Genomic DNA, 14,935 nt, shown 5'->3' with positions numbered 1-14,935 from the left:
ATCTCTCAACAGAATGAGTTTTTGCTCTCACTTTGTGACACCCAAGATAAATCTCAAGGGAAAGCGTCATCTTCTCTGAGGGATTTTTGCTGCTTCTTTTTCCTTTTTTTCCTGGTCAACCTGCAGACCCTCTTAATCCGGCACCACTGACCTTGCAGAGAGCAACCCAAAAAATGTAGACTAAGAAGTATTTTATTCAATAGACGCAGAACTTTAATGAGTTACTTTGGAGATTATTTAATGGCATGGCACGTGAGGCTTTATCCCTGGCTGCCTCCAAAGCATGATTAAAAGGTGCTTCTGCAAGGCACAGATAGGGCAGCGCAGGCAGAAATCAAAGGTTTAAAAGAGGAGTGAGGAACCTTTGGCGCTCCAGATACTACTCAACTACAACTCCCATCAGCCCTAGCGCTAATGTGAACATGCCCATAATTCACTTTCAAAGCATCACTTCTCCAACATTATGCTATCAACTGCTAGGGTCAGAACAGCCTGCAGATTAGTGGCAGAAATGAGTGTGCACAAATGCTCACTGACAAAGATGGTGCCGTGATTGAACTGTACAACAGACATAGATAACTGTATCGACTATTTGTGGGCAGAAGGCGGGGGGGGGAGGGGGGGAACAAACTCACAATCAGAGTTATTTGGAGTTCCCAGGTCCATCCTCAGCCTATGGGACAGTTAGGGCAGGCAAAAGAAAGAAACATCAGGGAAATATCAGGCGGATTAGCCATTCTTCTCCCAACTCCTTCTGACTTTCAAAGCGAGTATTATTAACAACAACAGCAGCAACAACATGTGTTTATCACCCTATACCCACAGGTCTCAGGGTGGTTCACAAGAGAAAATAACAATATAAGAATGTAAAATACACAATAAAAACAAAAACAAGAAGAATCCAACTATCCCCCACCCTCCTCAGAATCTCCTGTTCTCAGGATAACCAGCAAATGTCTGCTCACACTGTCCTTCATGAACGGTGTGTGCTTTGTCCCATCTTATTTTACATCCCCTGCATAACATTTTCTTCCTGCTTTACTCTGGCAGATTCTACTGCATGCTCATCCACTTAAATATGGCTATTTGCTGATTCTAAACCTGCCTATTAAGTACAGTTATCAAGTCTGCTGCTCAAGATTGCCCTACAGCAGACACACTCTTCAACCCTCTACCTGGTCTATCCTTCCTGCAAATGCCCAATCAGCATCCTCCAATCTCTGGGACCAAAGTGACAAAATGCTGCCACAGCACTGGAGGACTTGGATCAGCCAAGGGAGGATGTGGCAGTGCCTGAACAAGAGCCTGAGGGTGCAGTCTTGCCACCTAGAGCCATGTGCCACCTTTGCAGATGGGAGCAGCAGACTGACGTGGCCAGAGAGAGCACACATTTGCAATCCCATCATTCCTGCAAGGTGAGCAAGTGTCATGAGTGCACATGCCACACCTTGTCTTTAAAAGCTCGGCAGGTGCAGCAAGGAAGCCTGTTGGGACATCTTCCTTACTTCTATCCAGTTGCAATCTTGACCTGCTCATGAACCATGACTTGTGAGCCTTGTATCTGCTGCTGAGTCTGTACCATTACATACTTTACTTCCAAGTAAGAATCTCTTTCCGCATGTGTCGGGCAGAAACCTGGACACAATGAATGTTTTTTATATAAGCATGTACCTTAAGCAAACCTTGCTTTATTTTTATAATCATTTTCGGTATATAATGACAGAATGCAGCACAGGGGGAAAAATGAGTGCAAAAGTTGAAGAATCTATGTCTGCTTGCCCTAATCACAACATGCAAGATAGGGATTGCATTTCCAACATTTGCAAAGACTGTTTTGCTATCTCCCCCTAGTGGGGGAAAAATAAGCATGGCAATTTACGTCGAGACAAAAGTAAAAATGTTTCGCCACAAACAAAGGTTGCGTATTCTTTTTATAGATACATTAAAATATCCAAGGCACATCTGAATAAAGCCATCAAATTGCCAGATTCAGAAAGCTCAACAAGGAAGAGAAACACTTAATATATTGAGCATATACATGAATGATTCACACGCGGAAGGCTCATATCTCATGTGCATGTGTGCTCCTGCACCACACAAAGAGGATATGTGGACAAGAGAAGAGTGCTAGCCAACCCACTGAAACTGGTAGGAACGTAGGTATATGTGTTTATGGAACAGCAGCAGCTATGCATTGCTAACCTCATTGGAAATAAAAGGAGAATTATGTTGTTAGTGACTTGTTCCCAATAATGGAAACTGCCTTTAAAAAGAGATCAGTCACCCAACAGAGCTCTTTGTTGGCATCCATCTGCCTCAAGAGACAATGGAGTGTGCCTCCGGGGGTGATGTCAAACTACTGCATTAGCAGAACCAAAGTGACCTCCCCAGGATGCAAGTCTAGGCAGTGTGATTGGGCTGCCCAGACAAGACCACCACCCTCCGTCAGCCTCACTGATGTGGCCCAAAGGAAAGCAGAGCGATACGTTTGGCACCAGCTTGGCTGCAGGAGTTGCCAGAAGGAGGCGCCATCCAACTGCCTTAGGGACTCTACTCCCAATTTGTGTAGGGTTTTACTCCTTAGACTTTTCTTCTCCCGAAGATGTCCCACAAGGCAGTGGAGGTTTGGATCAGAGTTTTCCTTCTCCTTCCCAAACTGACAAGCCCCGTCTGCCCCTCACTTCCCTCCACAGCACATGCAGAAACCGCCTTCTTGACCATTGGACCCACTATGGGTCTCGTCCGCTCATTCCGCCAGAGCCTGTCTTCTGATGCAGGGGACGTCCCTAACTCACTAAGGGCTTGAAGCCCATCGGCTACCCTCACCTGGTTTAGCCAGTCAGGTGAAGCCGTTTCCCAGGGTGTGGCCACTATTGCATGTTGAGAGCTTCTAGGAGCCACCCACAATTCAGAACGGACAACACGCGAAAAGGCCTATGAGACACTTGAGAACCATGGACACAGCAGCAAGACATGTTCAACAGGAACAGAAACATCACAAGACAAACACCTGTGTCTTCCCCCTAAGTACATACTGATGGGTAGGAACTCCACGCCCAACTGATAAATTGAGACAGCAAAGCATCCTTTCTTCGGTTCTTAAGCAACATATCCCATTGAGAGGGAGAAAAGGTCCACACCTCCAATAAAATGTGCTATCAAAGCATTCTCTGACAACTGTGACTTTCAACAGGTATGCATTTTAATGATGTGAGAGAATCAGGAAAAACTGATCTACTTATGCCAGAAGCATGAGGAAGAGAAAGGATTTGGTTGCATTACAGTGGTACCTCGGGTTACATGCACTTCAGGTTACAGGCGCTTCAGGTTACAGACTCCGCTAACCCAGAAATGGTGCTTCAGGTTAAGAACTTTGCTTCAAGATGAGAACAGAAATCGTACTCCGGCGGCGCAGCAGCAGCAGGAGGCCCCATTAGCTAAAGTGGTGCTTCAGGTTAAGAACAGTTTCAGGTTAAGTACGGACCTCCGGAACGAATTAAGTACTTAACCCGAGGTACCACTGTAATTTCAAAGGTGATATCCAATTGCAGCAGTCCATTACTGCCACAGCCATTCTGCAAGCAGGGGACCTTGTTATTAACATAATGCAATAGCCAAATTCAAAAGCTGTGTTGCCCTTGGGAAAGATGCCGAGCAACACTGAGCGCAACTGCTGTTATTGCACTCAGCAACACTCCTGTTCTGCAGCTGCCAGCGCAACAGCTATTGTTATGCCTGTGCAACGTCAGCTCTCAAAATTATTGTGCTGAATTATGTTCAATCTCACCCCAAAGCACCAAGTCTGCTTTGAAGACTATTCTTAAAATATATTTATAGAAACCTAACATTCAACAGATATCAGCAAGGTGGGTTCTATGCTCAAGGTGTAAACATTAACATAGATAAAGCACATACACCGTGCAACTGAGGCACACAGAGTACACAAGACCAACCTTTTCACCATGTGTGCAATTTACCAGTGGAATTCACTGGCACACAATGAGTATAACTATGGATAACTGTGCTGAAGCAACGGCTGCAAAATTAATGGGAAACCAGACATCAAACTGGAAATTGACAAAACCAGAAATGATCAACAAGGACTGGGGCAGTCTACTAGTGTCACATCCTGTTAAATACTCTTGCTGAAATAGCAGGAACAGAAGAAGAAGAAGAAGAGTTTGGATTTGATATCCCGCCTTTCACTCCCTTTAAGGAGACACAAAGCGGCTAACATTCTCCTTTCCCTTCCTCCCCCACAACAAACACTCTGTGAGCTAAGTGAGGCTGAGAGACTTCAAGGAAGTGTGACTGGCCCAAGGTCACCCAGCAGCTGCATGTGGAGGAGCAGGGAAGCGAACCCGGTTCCCCAGATTACGAGTCCACTGCTCTTAACCACTACACCACACTGGCTCTCAACTTCCTCTGAAAATGGAAATGGCTACACACCCATGAGAAACTCATCACTCTGAGTTTCTAATAATCCAATCGCTTTACAGCTAGGAGACCACCCCAACCTCAGATGCACAAGCTGATATCAATGTGGCCCCTAAGGAATGGTCTTCATCTTTTACTTCTTCCTTGGATGGCTCCCTCCTTCCTCAAGACCTTCACTTTCCATTAAAGGAGTTATCATCCTGAGAGTGGGGTGCATCCCCAAACCCCTCAATACACAGAACTCTCTTAAACTCTTAGCTTCTGCAGGTAAGCTACCTTGGCCAGAAGGTGCTCAACATGCCTGAGCTCTTGTGAAAATACAGTGGTACCTTGGTTCTCAAACTTAATCCATTCGGAAACCATTCGGAAACCAAAGCGTGGCTTCTGATTGGCTGCAGGAGGTTCCTGCAGTCAAGTGGAAGCCATGTCTGACATTCGGCTTCCGAAAAATGTTCGCAAACCAGAACACTTACTTCTGGGTTTAGGGCATTCGGAGCAGAAATGTGCAAGTATGAAGGCGTTTGAGAACCAAGGTACGACAGTACAAATCAACCAAGTAGTAAAGTATGTGATAGGCAATAAAAAAAGGACTTAACCAGACCAGAAACTATACACAGTGGCATATTATGATCCAAGTAAACAGTTTCGTACAAAATGTTAGTGCCACTTCTCAAGAGTTAAGCAAATGAATTTGAGTCGCAAGCATCCAGAGCTCTCCATCACGCAAGAAAAACACTCTTGTTAGGAAAATGAAAACAAATTTCCATTGTTACCCATTTGAAAACACATTAGTAGGCTAACCTTCAGATTTACGTCGTCTTTTCCTTTTACAAAGTAAATGTCAACTGACTGCTTCTAGTGGTCCCTGACTAGCTGAAGTACAAACCTTGAATTACACTTTCATTAAAAGGAGATGCACAGCTTGTGTACCTTCCACCTGGCTCCGCTGCCGCTCTCGGCTCACACAAAGGAAGGGGACCCGCAAGCGCCGGGCAAAAAGCCTTTGTAGGGGGCCCTGCTGGGAGCTGTTTCAAAGTACTCCATTAAGACATACTATTTAAGTCAATACATTGTGAACTACAAAAGCAGAAAATAAAAATAATAAGTACCTAACGAGAATGAGCCTGAAATAGAGCCTTACCTCGAGAGGCTTGGAAGACTTCATAAAAGGAATAAAAATGAAAGCCGAAGGAAACGAACAGGTAAAGAGACAGCTCCCACACCGGCAGCAGTCCTAACTGTAATGGCATTTTTCAGGGTTCCCGAAACCTAGGAGGACAACATCCTGGTAGATAGGGCCTGCAAAACAAGAAGATAATTTTATGAATTTTTAAAAGTAGACCCAGAGGAGTCTCCAGGATAGGGCAGAACAACAGTTCTATGTGGAAGATAATATTCATCCGAACTGTCGATCATGAGCAATGGCGACTGCATTATTATAGAAAAGTCCAGTTCAGGACCAAATGCACATAGAATATGACTTGCCAGTGTGGCACTCACAGCTGTGCATGTTGCCCTCAGAGGCCTTTCCAGGCACCCACAGAGTCCCATCCACCTACCCCTCCCACTGCTGAAAGAAGCCTTCTTCAGCCTCGTTGAAGCATGGAGAATGATTTCGAGGGGAGCATGGTGTTACCAGCACACGATGGCCCTTCCCCTAAAGGAGAGAAGCCTGTTAGCATCTCTGCTGCTGTTTTGCACCAGGGAAGATGGGGATAGTGGGTTCTTTGCTTGTGTCTCAGGGCTTGCAAAGGAGCAAGGTCAGCATTGCAGGCAGGCACTTCAGCCATTGTTCACCATGAATAGAATCCTGCACTGAAAATTATTTTCAGGTCAGTGTTCTGTAGAACGAAATAATGAACGGACAAGCAGAAAAATGTATCATTCTCAGCGCTGTTTTCCTAGGGAAAATGTGCCAGAACTCACCATGAACACCTCCCTCTTGCAGTACCAGCAAGTTCTGGCTAAAAAAGGGCCCTGATTCATTCCCATTTTATACCGTCCCCACCCCCCTGGCAGGACACAAAGCTGAATGGATATATTCCCATAAGCGATGGGCTGTAGCTCAGTGGGAGAGCACCTGCCTTGAATGCAAAAGGTCCCAGGTTCAATCCCCAGTATCTCCAGGTAAGGCTGGAGGGAAAGTCCCTTGCCTAAAACCCTGGAAAGCCACTGCCAGTCAGTATAGACCAGGAATGGCCAGGGATGATAGGAGTTGCAGTGCAGCAACATCTGGAGTAGACACTACTGAGCTAGATGAACCACCTATGTTATCCCTATGAGTAGTTTCTCTTCCAGGCACTGACCACCTCCAGGCCCAGCTAACTTCACCAAAGTTGCTACATGATACACCTTGAAACTATGCCACTGGAGTCAGGCCAACCATGACAAAGTCCATCTGCTATTCTTAAAATCCATGGCTGCTTGGTTTACTACAGCTCTTGCGGGAGCAAGGAGGGGGCAGGTGATGTTCTTTCACCACACTGCTGCCCTGTGGCATTTTTGGGAAATGATGCAATGGGAAGGGAAAAGGCCATGGGGAGAGACTTTTTGTTGCTGTCCCAGCCTCCCCGTTTTCCTACAGGATTAGTTCACCTCCTCAGATATTCCCCAGAATGTTTCTGACCCATACAGATTGTTAGTTGTGGGACTGAGAAGTTAAACTGGACACTGACCGAAAATACTAATTTTATTTTATTTTTATATGTCATGCCGGAAAGGTTTGCCAACTTTTCTGTTCAAACCATTCTGGAACCTCAAGCTGAGTAGCTCTGAGCATGTGCAGAATGTCCTCCATCTATGGAAGGTGTCTTCAACCATTACGGAACCAGGACCCACTTTTAACCTAAACATGCATGTGGGGACCCATCTGTTAATCTTTTGCCTTCTATTTGCCAGGTGGCAGTGCATCTTGGAGCAGCCTGCAATCCACTAGCGGGAGCTGACCCAACAGGTAAGAAAGCTACAAAAAACTTTCTAAAAAGTGTACGTAACATCTTCAAACAGAACGAAGCGCTCCTCCTCAAAAAAAAAAAACCATGGTGTTTTCGAAACCACACTGTAGAGGAATAGCTAAAAACACCAACCACATGAATTCCTTTGGGATTGTTATCATTTTCTGACAACTAGGAATGAGAGTGAAATTCTGGCCAGTTGATAAACCTAATCTCAGATCCGTAAGACTGGAAGCCACTCAGCAGGCACTCAGGAGCTTTATCAAACTTTTGCAAAGTACTGTACTACAGGAAAGTCCACTGTTTTTGGTTGCACAACAACCTTACAGCGCAAACTTAAGCCTCACTTGAGTTCAACGCTACTTATTCCCAGGTGAGTATGTAATATAATTGCGACCCATAGCTGTCAACTTTTCCCTTTTCTTGCGAGGGAAACGTTGACAGCTATGTTGCGGCCCCACACGTTTACTTTAGCAGGGACTTTTGAGGCTCGCGCGCGCCTGCTCGGACCTCTAGGTGCTGAACTGTGCTTGCAGGACTCCTCTGCCCATGCCCAGAGGCAACATGTCACTGCGCATCTTTGCGCGCGCAACCCTCCTGCGACCGTCAAGCGGAGCTCCGGGGCATGACGCTTTCGGAGTCCCCTCCCGCTCCCAGGGTCCGCAGACAAAGTTTTCCGCGACAGGAATTTCCTTCCCGCTTGGAACGAGCATGCATTGGTCTTCTGCGCCCGGAGCGAGACGCTCCTCGACTTGCTCGGCTCCTCGGCGCCTCCCTCCCGCCCAGCTCCGGGCGCAGGAGGCGGACCTCCACTCCCCGCCTTGACGGTCGGTAGCAACGAGTGGCTCGCGGAGCTGCGCGGAACAAATCAAAAGCACCGACCTGCGGCGGAGCGCGGCTCTATGCGCGGCCCGGGCGTCCCTCCCCGTTTCCGGCTCCGGCCCCGGCGAGGCGCGCACTCGCTCCGCCCCTTCTGCGGAGAGCGGCGGGGCGCGCGCGGTCTGGGCCCGGCGCGGGTGGCTTGCAACATTCAGGGCAAGCTTGCGAGACCGTGGGGCTGTTTACTCGAGTGTAAGCCTCGCGGAGCGCAATAGGGTTGTTTGGTTTCCTTCCTTCCCTGCGCACAGATCAACTTTGGAATGGCGAAGCAAGCTGACCTTTTTGCGAGCGTTTCTTTAGCAGGCTAGTGGTTTTTTTTAATGAAACGGGGAAGAAGCTAAAAGCTGGCCGCAGCAAATTTATATTTAAAAAAAGGATCCTCCGAGATGCCCCTACAAGGCCAACATCAGATCACAGTTCAGGCGTTTTCCAGTGCCACCGTGGCACGAAAATAGGGATCTGCAGCTTGCACAGTTTTTGCATGGGAGCCTCCTGAAATGAGTGTCAAAAGCACACTTCTCATCTAACCCGGTGGACTGGATCTTACAAATAGGGATCTGAATCTGATTTGATGGTGGTTTGGGTGGTGCCCTATGTAAACATGCACTTTCAGTAAGATCTCGTTTTATTTGCTGGAACCAGCTTTTGCCCATGTCCATAAAAGCTTGTTTTCTCTCTCTTCCATCCTTCCCCTGAAAAATCCCACACGCAGACGTCGCTCATCATCTAGCCCAATATTTTTTCGGTATATACAATCTCTTAAATAAAATAAATACATCAATTCTGAGAGAGGGGTGGCTTTGGTTTAAGAAGCACCACATTAAAATGTGAGGTGCATCTGTCCCCATCATTATTGACTTTCATGAGCAATTTTAAAACGTTCCTGTTTACCCAGTTATTTGATGACTGAAGAGCACTGTACCTGACAACCCTAAGATCACTGGATGAGAAAATGGTTTTGGAATGTTTTAACTCTTGTGAAAGCTTTAAAAAATATATATAATAATAATCATTTTGTTGTGGAAATGTTTGCTACCCTGGGTTCTTTCGGGAGGCAGGATGGGATATTAATTAAATAAATATAAAAAGGTAAGGGGACCCCTGACCGTTAGGTCCAGTCATGACCGACTTTGGGGTTGCGACGCTCATCTCGCTTTATTGGCCGAGGGAGCCGGCGTACAGCTTCCGGGTCATGAGGCCAGCATGACTAAGCCGCTTCTGGCGAATCAGAGCAACGCACGGAAACGCCATTTACCTTCCCGCCGGAGCGGTACCTATTTATCTACTTGTACTTTGACGTGCTTTCGAACTGCTAGGTTGGCAGGAGCAGGGACCAAGCAACGGGAGCTCACCCCGTTGTGGGGATTCAAACCGCCGACCTTCTGATCAGCAAGTGCTAGGCTCTGTGGTTTAACCCACAGCACCACCCGTGTCCCTCTTAAATAAATATAACATGCAATAAAAACAAAATTCTTCCCCATTCCTAGTGACCAAGCAGCTCAGGGTGTCTGAATCGGGGGGGGGGGGGGAGAGATGCAAGAGTTTCTTCCCTTCTTCTCTAAACCTTAGCTGGGACAAACAAGCATACACTGACAAACCTGAGGTGCCATTAGTTACCCTGGTATTTGTTTCAGTAAAATAGTACAACTGCTACAGCAGGGGTCAGCAAACTTTTTCAGCAGGGGGCTGCTCCACTGTCCCTCAGACCTTGTGGGGGGGCAGACTATATTGGCGGGGGGGGGGGAATAAACCAATTCCTATGCCCCACAAATAACCCAGAGATGCATTTTAAATAAAAGGACACATTCTACTCATGTCAAAACACACTGATTCTCAGACTGTCTGCAGGCCGGATTGAGAAGGCGATTGGGCCGCATCCGGCCACTGGGCGTTAGTTTGCCTACCCGTGTCCTACAGAGTCAGAACAGCCACCAAATGATATACAGTGGTACCTCAGGTTAAGTACTTAATTCGTTCCGGAGGTCCGTTCTTAACCTGAAACTGTTCTTAACCTAAAGCACCACTTTAGCTAATGGGGCCTCCTGCTGCGGGAGCACGATTTCTGTTCTTATCCTGAAGCAAAGTTCTTAAGCTGAAGCACTATTTCTGGGTTAGCGGAGTCTGTAACTTTAACCGTATGTAACCTGAAGCGTATGTAACTCGAGGTACCACTGTACTTCTATTGTGCTGCCTTATCCTTTACTTAGAAGAGGACGGCAGTTATTGAACAAGGAGCCCACTGGATGGCAGCAGACTACAACGAGTGTTATGTGCAAAAGTCCTGTTCTTTCCCAGATTAAGCAGCGCTGCTGTAATAACAGGGACACGCCGTCAGCTGATATGTTTGGGAAGGAATTGCTGGGAGGGAAAACCATGCATATTTATTATACTGATGTCAGCCACCATTCTGCTATAGGTAAAAAGGCACTGTCAAGTTAAGTAGGTCAGTACATTGATCAACCCTGACAGTGATCGCATCTGGAAGAGCTTACTGTCTTGGTCTCTCAAGGTGGAATACGTCTTCCGTCTCTGCTCAGCCTGGGTTCGCCCCCCCCCCCCCCACCTCTGGAAGAAAGAGAAAACAAGTGACAAGTTTCCTGGAGCCTTCGTTTATTAGGCTACCTCCAAGTCAGTTTGCATACATCATGCCATGTCTGACACACACACACACACACACACACACTTTTCCATGCATCCAAGCTGCAGCATTTTCAATTTGGGCAAATGGAGTGCTTCTCCCACAGGGATGCTTTGAGGGATTTGTTCTTTGCAAATTGTGATTATGAACTGACCTGATCCGAATCTCCCAGGCTAAGGTGTGAACTGGAATGCCATTGTCCTTCAGATTTCACACTTGGGATGTGGTTCCTGACTCAAAAAAAAAACAACACAAAAGGTACAAATATGTTCACAAGCATGCATATTTTAGGGCAAAGTATGTTCAGCAATGCAAATTTAGTGAGAAAATACTTCCTCAAGAATACATACAGTGGTACCTAATGAAAATTAGGAGACCGTTTTGGTGCGAATTACTATGCTCACCTTGTACACAGTTCCACCGAATACAGTGGTACCTTGGGTTAAGTACTTAATTTGTTCTGGAGGTCCGTACTTAACCTGAAACTGTTCCTAACCTGAAGCACCACTTTAGCTAATGGGGCCTCCTGCTGCTGCCGCTGCGCTGCCAAAGCCCGATTTCTGTTCCCATCCTGAAGCAAAGTTCTTAACCTGAAGCACTATTTCTGGGTTAGCGGAGTGTGTAACCTGAAGCGTATGTAACCTGAAGCGTATGTAACCCGAGGTACCACTGTATTTAAATCTGAATTTTAACACAAGCAATTTATTATTATTAAAAAATGCAGACTAATGGAGAAACAAGATGGAACAGATTTCTGACTGGACAGACGTGAAACTGACTGGACCAGAAATAAACAGAGTCACTGCTTTTTTCAGGGGGTACTCGGATACGCAGTAACTGCACCTCTTTTTTGTTGTTGTTAAAACATGTGGCACTTACTGTAACAACTCCATGGTGAGTACCGGCACCAATTTTTCTAGGAAAAAAGCACTGAACAGAGCCATGTATTTCCTACACCCGGAGACTGCATGTATTGCTATTAGAGGCTTCTGGTCCAAGATGTGTCTGACTATTTCAAATCAATATGCAACAGGGGCCTTTTATTATTTCCAAAATTCTTGGTTATGTACAGGCTTTTCTGTACTTACTATCTCTTTCAGCTACTTTTGATTTATTTGGCTTCCTCCTCCCTCCCTTTTCCGCCTGCTATCTCTAAGGTCAGGGCCGAGGCCTTTCCTGAACTACAACTTTAAGAACTGTATGAAATGCAGGAATTCAGCACAAGAAGTTTTTCTGGGCACAGAAACACAGCAGTAGGGAACGCCTCAAGGGATGGTTTTTCTGCCTCTTGTTAATGCTTCAAAGGTGTAGAGCCCTGCAAGTGCGGTGGGTGGGAATCCGACAAATCAAAAACATACCTGCGCATAGGCGAATATTGCAGAGAAACTAGAAAAACTAGTTCTGTCTATATATCTGTAAGCGAATTATGTTGTGTATTTTTAGTAACTTACAGGGTAAGAGCATTGTTGTTACTCGTGAGAAACTAGGCTAGGGGGAATGAAGTGGGGAAGGGCGTTCCTCCATACACACACACACTTTAAACTCTGCTCAGAATCTTGAAAATCGCTAAAGAACAAGTTAAAGGTGGGAGAAAAGAACATAAAAAAGGTGTGGTATTTGCCGAAAGAGCCAAGTGAGCGATTCCAACAGCCAAGTTAAATATGATGCAGTCAAGGCTGACATGCACTTCCTTTCAGAGCTCCCAAGTGTAGGGCTGTGAATTCCGAGAGGAAAATACGCAACCTCATCCCACTCTGCGCCTCCCCAGCCAACCGTTCCTTGTTTGCCTTGGCCGAGTCTGGGGCTAGCCTTTCACTCACTGGTCTGGTTTCGAGGACAATTGCCTCTCTGCAACGGATATCATTCTCCAGCTCTCAGCTTGGTTGCCTGTGAATGGAGCATTTATTTTCATTGACTCACAGGACTGAACGGATGCCGAGAATATATCTGAGGACTTCTACAAACGAGTGGAAAAGCACACAGCCTTTCCCGGGCACAGAACCCACTGGCCTGTGTTCTCTTTCAAGCCAGCAGTGTGCCTCCTCTTTTGCAGCAGAGGAGCTAACGCAGAGCTCGGGGATGGGTGGGTAATGTAAGCTGGGTAAGGGTCTTATTACGTGCAGGGCTCCCGAGGATTTAGAAAATGAGCTGAAGACAAAAGTGAAACATCTGGTTAGCATCATTGTGTAGCTGAGCAGCTGATTTGGGGAGGCTTGCTAGAAACCGTGGCTGTTTCATCTTACACATGCCATGTAATCAGGCTGCACAAAGGACTCTGGAAATATATGGATCTGAACATCTGGGGCTGTTTTCCTTGCACTGCTCCCTTTCCTAGCAAAAACCCGTTTTGTCTTTCATTAAAGGGGAGCTGCCTGTTCACGAGACATAGGAACCTGCCTTCTACCAGGCTAAACTAGAATTGCCCATTCAGTACAGTATGGTCTATCCCAGGGGTCAGCAAACTTACCGCGCCTCAGGCCGGTGTCTCCAGCGTGGTGGGCCGGAGGGCGGGGGAGCGCGTGCCCATACATGTGTGCACACACTATTTCCGGCGCACTTCTGGGTCAGAGTAGCACCGAAAATAGCTTGTGCGCATGTGCACGGGTCTCCTCCAACCCGGATGTGCACTGGAAATAACGCTTGCACATGTGCAAATAATGCTTGTGCATGTGCAAATAATGCTTGCGCATGCGCACAAGCTATTTCCGGTGCTCCTCCGACCTGGGAATGGGCAGCCACGCAGTGCAGTGTCAGTATGAGTGGGCGGGGGCAGCAGGCGGCGGGGGTCACCGTGGGCCGGATAAACGAGTCCCTCGGGCCTTATCTGGCCTGCGGGCCTTAGTTCGGGGACCCCTGGTCTATCCTGACTGGCAGTGGCTCGCTGTCCTGGGTCTCAGGCAGTCCTGGGATAGCTCAGTCAGTAGAGCACGAGACTCTTAATCTCAGGGTCGTGGGTTCAAGCCCCACATTGGGTGAAAGATTGCAGGGGGTTGGAGTAGATGACTCTTGTGCTTCCTTCCAACTCTACAATTCTATGACTTTCCCATCTCCTGCTACCCAGTCCTATTGTTTAACTGGAGATGTCCAGACTGAATCCAGGGCCTTCTGCAAAGCATGTCCTCTGCTTCTGAGCTATGGTCCTTTCTTCTTTAGTTGCAGCAAAAAGTAAAGATGTGTCATAAATTAAATAGCACCAACAGACACACACACATATTCTCTCTGTCTCTGAATATTCCACCCTATTGTGGTTTCTAATGAAGTGCAATGTGCACAGGTAGAAGGAGGGTGGAAGGAGGATGTTTGGTGATGTCAGGAGCTGATAGAGTGTGTGTGTGTGTGTGTGTGTGTGTGTGTGTTGCAGTCTTCTTGGTGACTTCGCCCACCCAGGCTCTCCTAATCTTTCTAGGGAGGGAGGAGAGAGGTATCAAAGACTTCCTTTGCCAGCTACGCCTTGCTTGAGCAACATGGTCTCCCTGAGCTCTTGCATGTTTTGAGTTTCTGGTATTCCTCCTTGGGCCTGACTCCTGGCCTGTTCTTCTCTGGTCCTGTCCCCCTTTAGTCCTAATTGTTCTTTGGTTCTCTTTCAGAATTCAGAGCTCATCCACACCCAGTGCTGAGTGGTCTGCTAGGGTTCCTGGGACACAGCCCTCCCAAGGAGAAGGCCATGCAATTGTTAAAAAAAAATAAAAATATCGGAGTGGGACACTTTCTGTCCCCACACATTTTATACTTCTACTTGAACTCAGAGAAGTTCCGCAAATATTTCTGTTCTCCGGTGGATCAGGTCTCTGCAACACTTAAAAGGTAAAGGGACCCCTGACCGTTAGGTCCAGTCACGGACGACTCTGGGGTTGCGGTGCTCATCTCACTCTATAGGCCAAGGGAGTTGGCATTTGTCCGCAGTTTTTCCGGGTCATGTGGCCAGCATAACTAAGCGACTTCTGGCAAACCAGAGCAGCGCACGGAAACACCGTTTACCTTCCTGCCAGAGTGGTACCTATTTATCTACTTGCACTTTGACGTGCTT

General features: G+C 47.0%; 1 protein-coding gene across 8 annotated transcripts in view; it reads right to left on the bottom strand.

Moving 5' to 3' along the window:
- HHAT (hedgehog acyltransferase) overlaps positions 1 to 9,230 on the bottom strand; it is a 168,593-nt gene extending 159,363 nt beyond the window's left edge. For 2 of the 8 annotated variants that reach the window (XM_083433097.1, XM_083433101.1), the window contains exons 1-2: positions 8,274 to 9,230; positions 5,579 to 5,736 (exon numbers count right to left, since the gene is read on the bottom strand). In XM_083433097.1, the coding sequence (XP_083289223.1) occupies positions 5,579 to 5,687 (109 nt within the window). In that variant the 5' untranslated portion in view covers positions 5,688 to 5,736; positions 8,274 to 9,230. The other 6 variants (XM_083433096.1, XM_083433103.1, XM_083433102.1 and 3 more) reach the window with 5 other exon arrangements.
- Between the last annotated feature and the right edge of the window lie 5,705 nt (positions 9,231 to 14,935).

This window comes from Podarcis tiliguerta (assembly GCF_965153285.1).
Source record: "Podarcis tiliguerta genome assembly, chromosome: 3".
Classification (NCBI taxonomy): Eukaryota; Metazoa; Chordata; class Lepidosauria; order Squamata; family Lacertidae; genus Podarcis; species Podarcis tiliguerta.
This window is presented reverse-complemented; position numbering and strand designations above follow the sequence as displayed.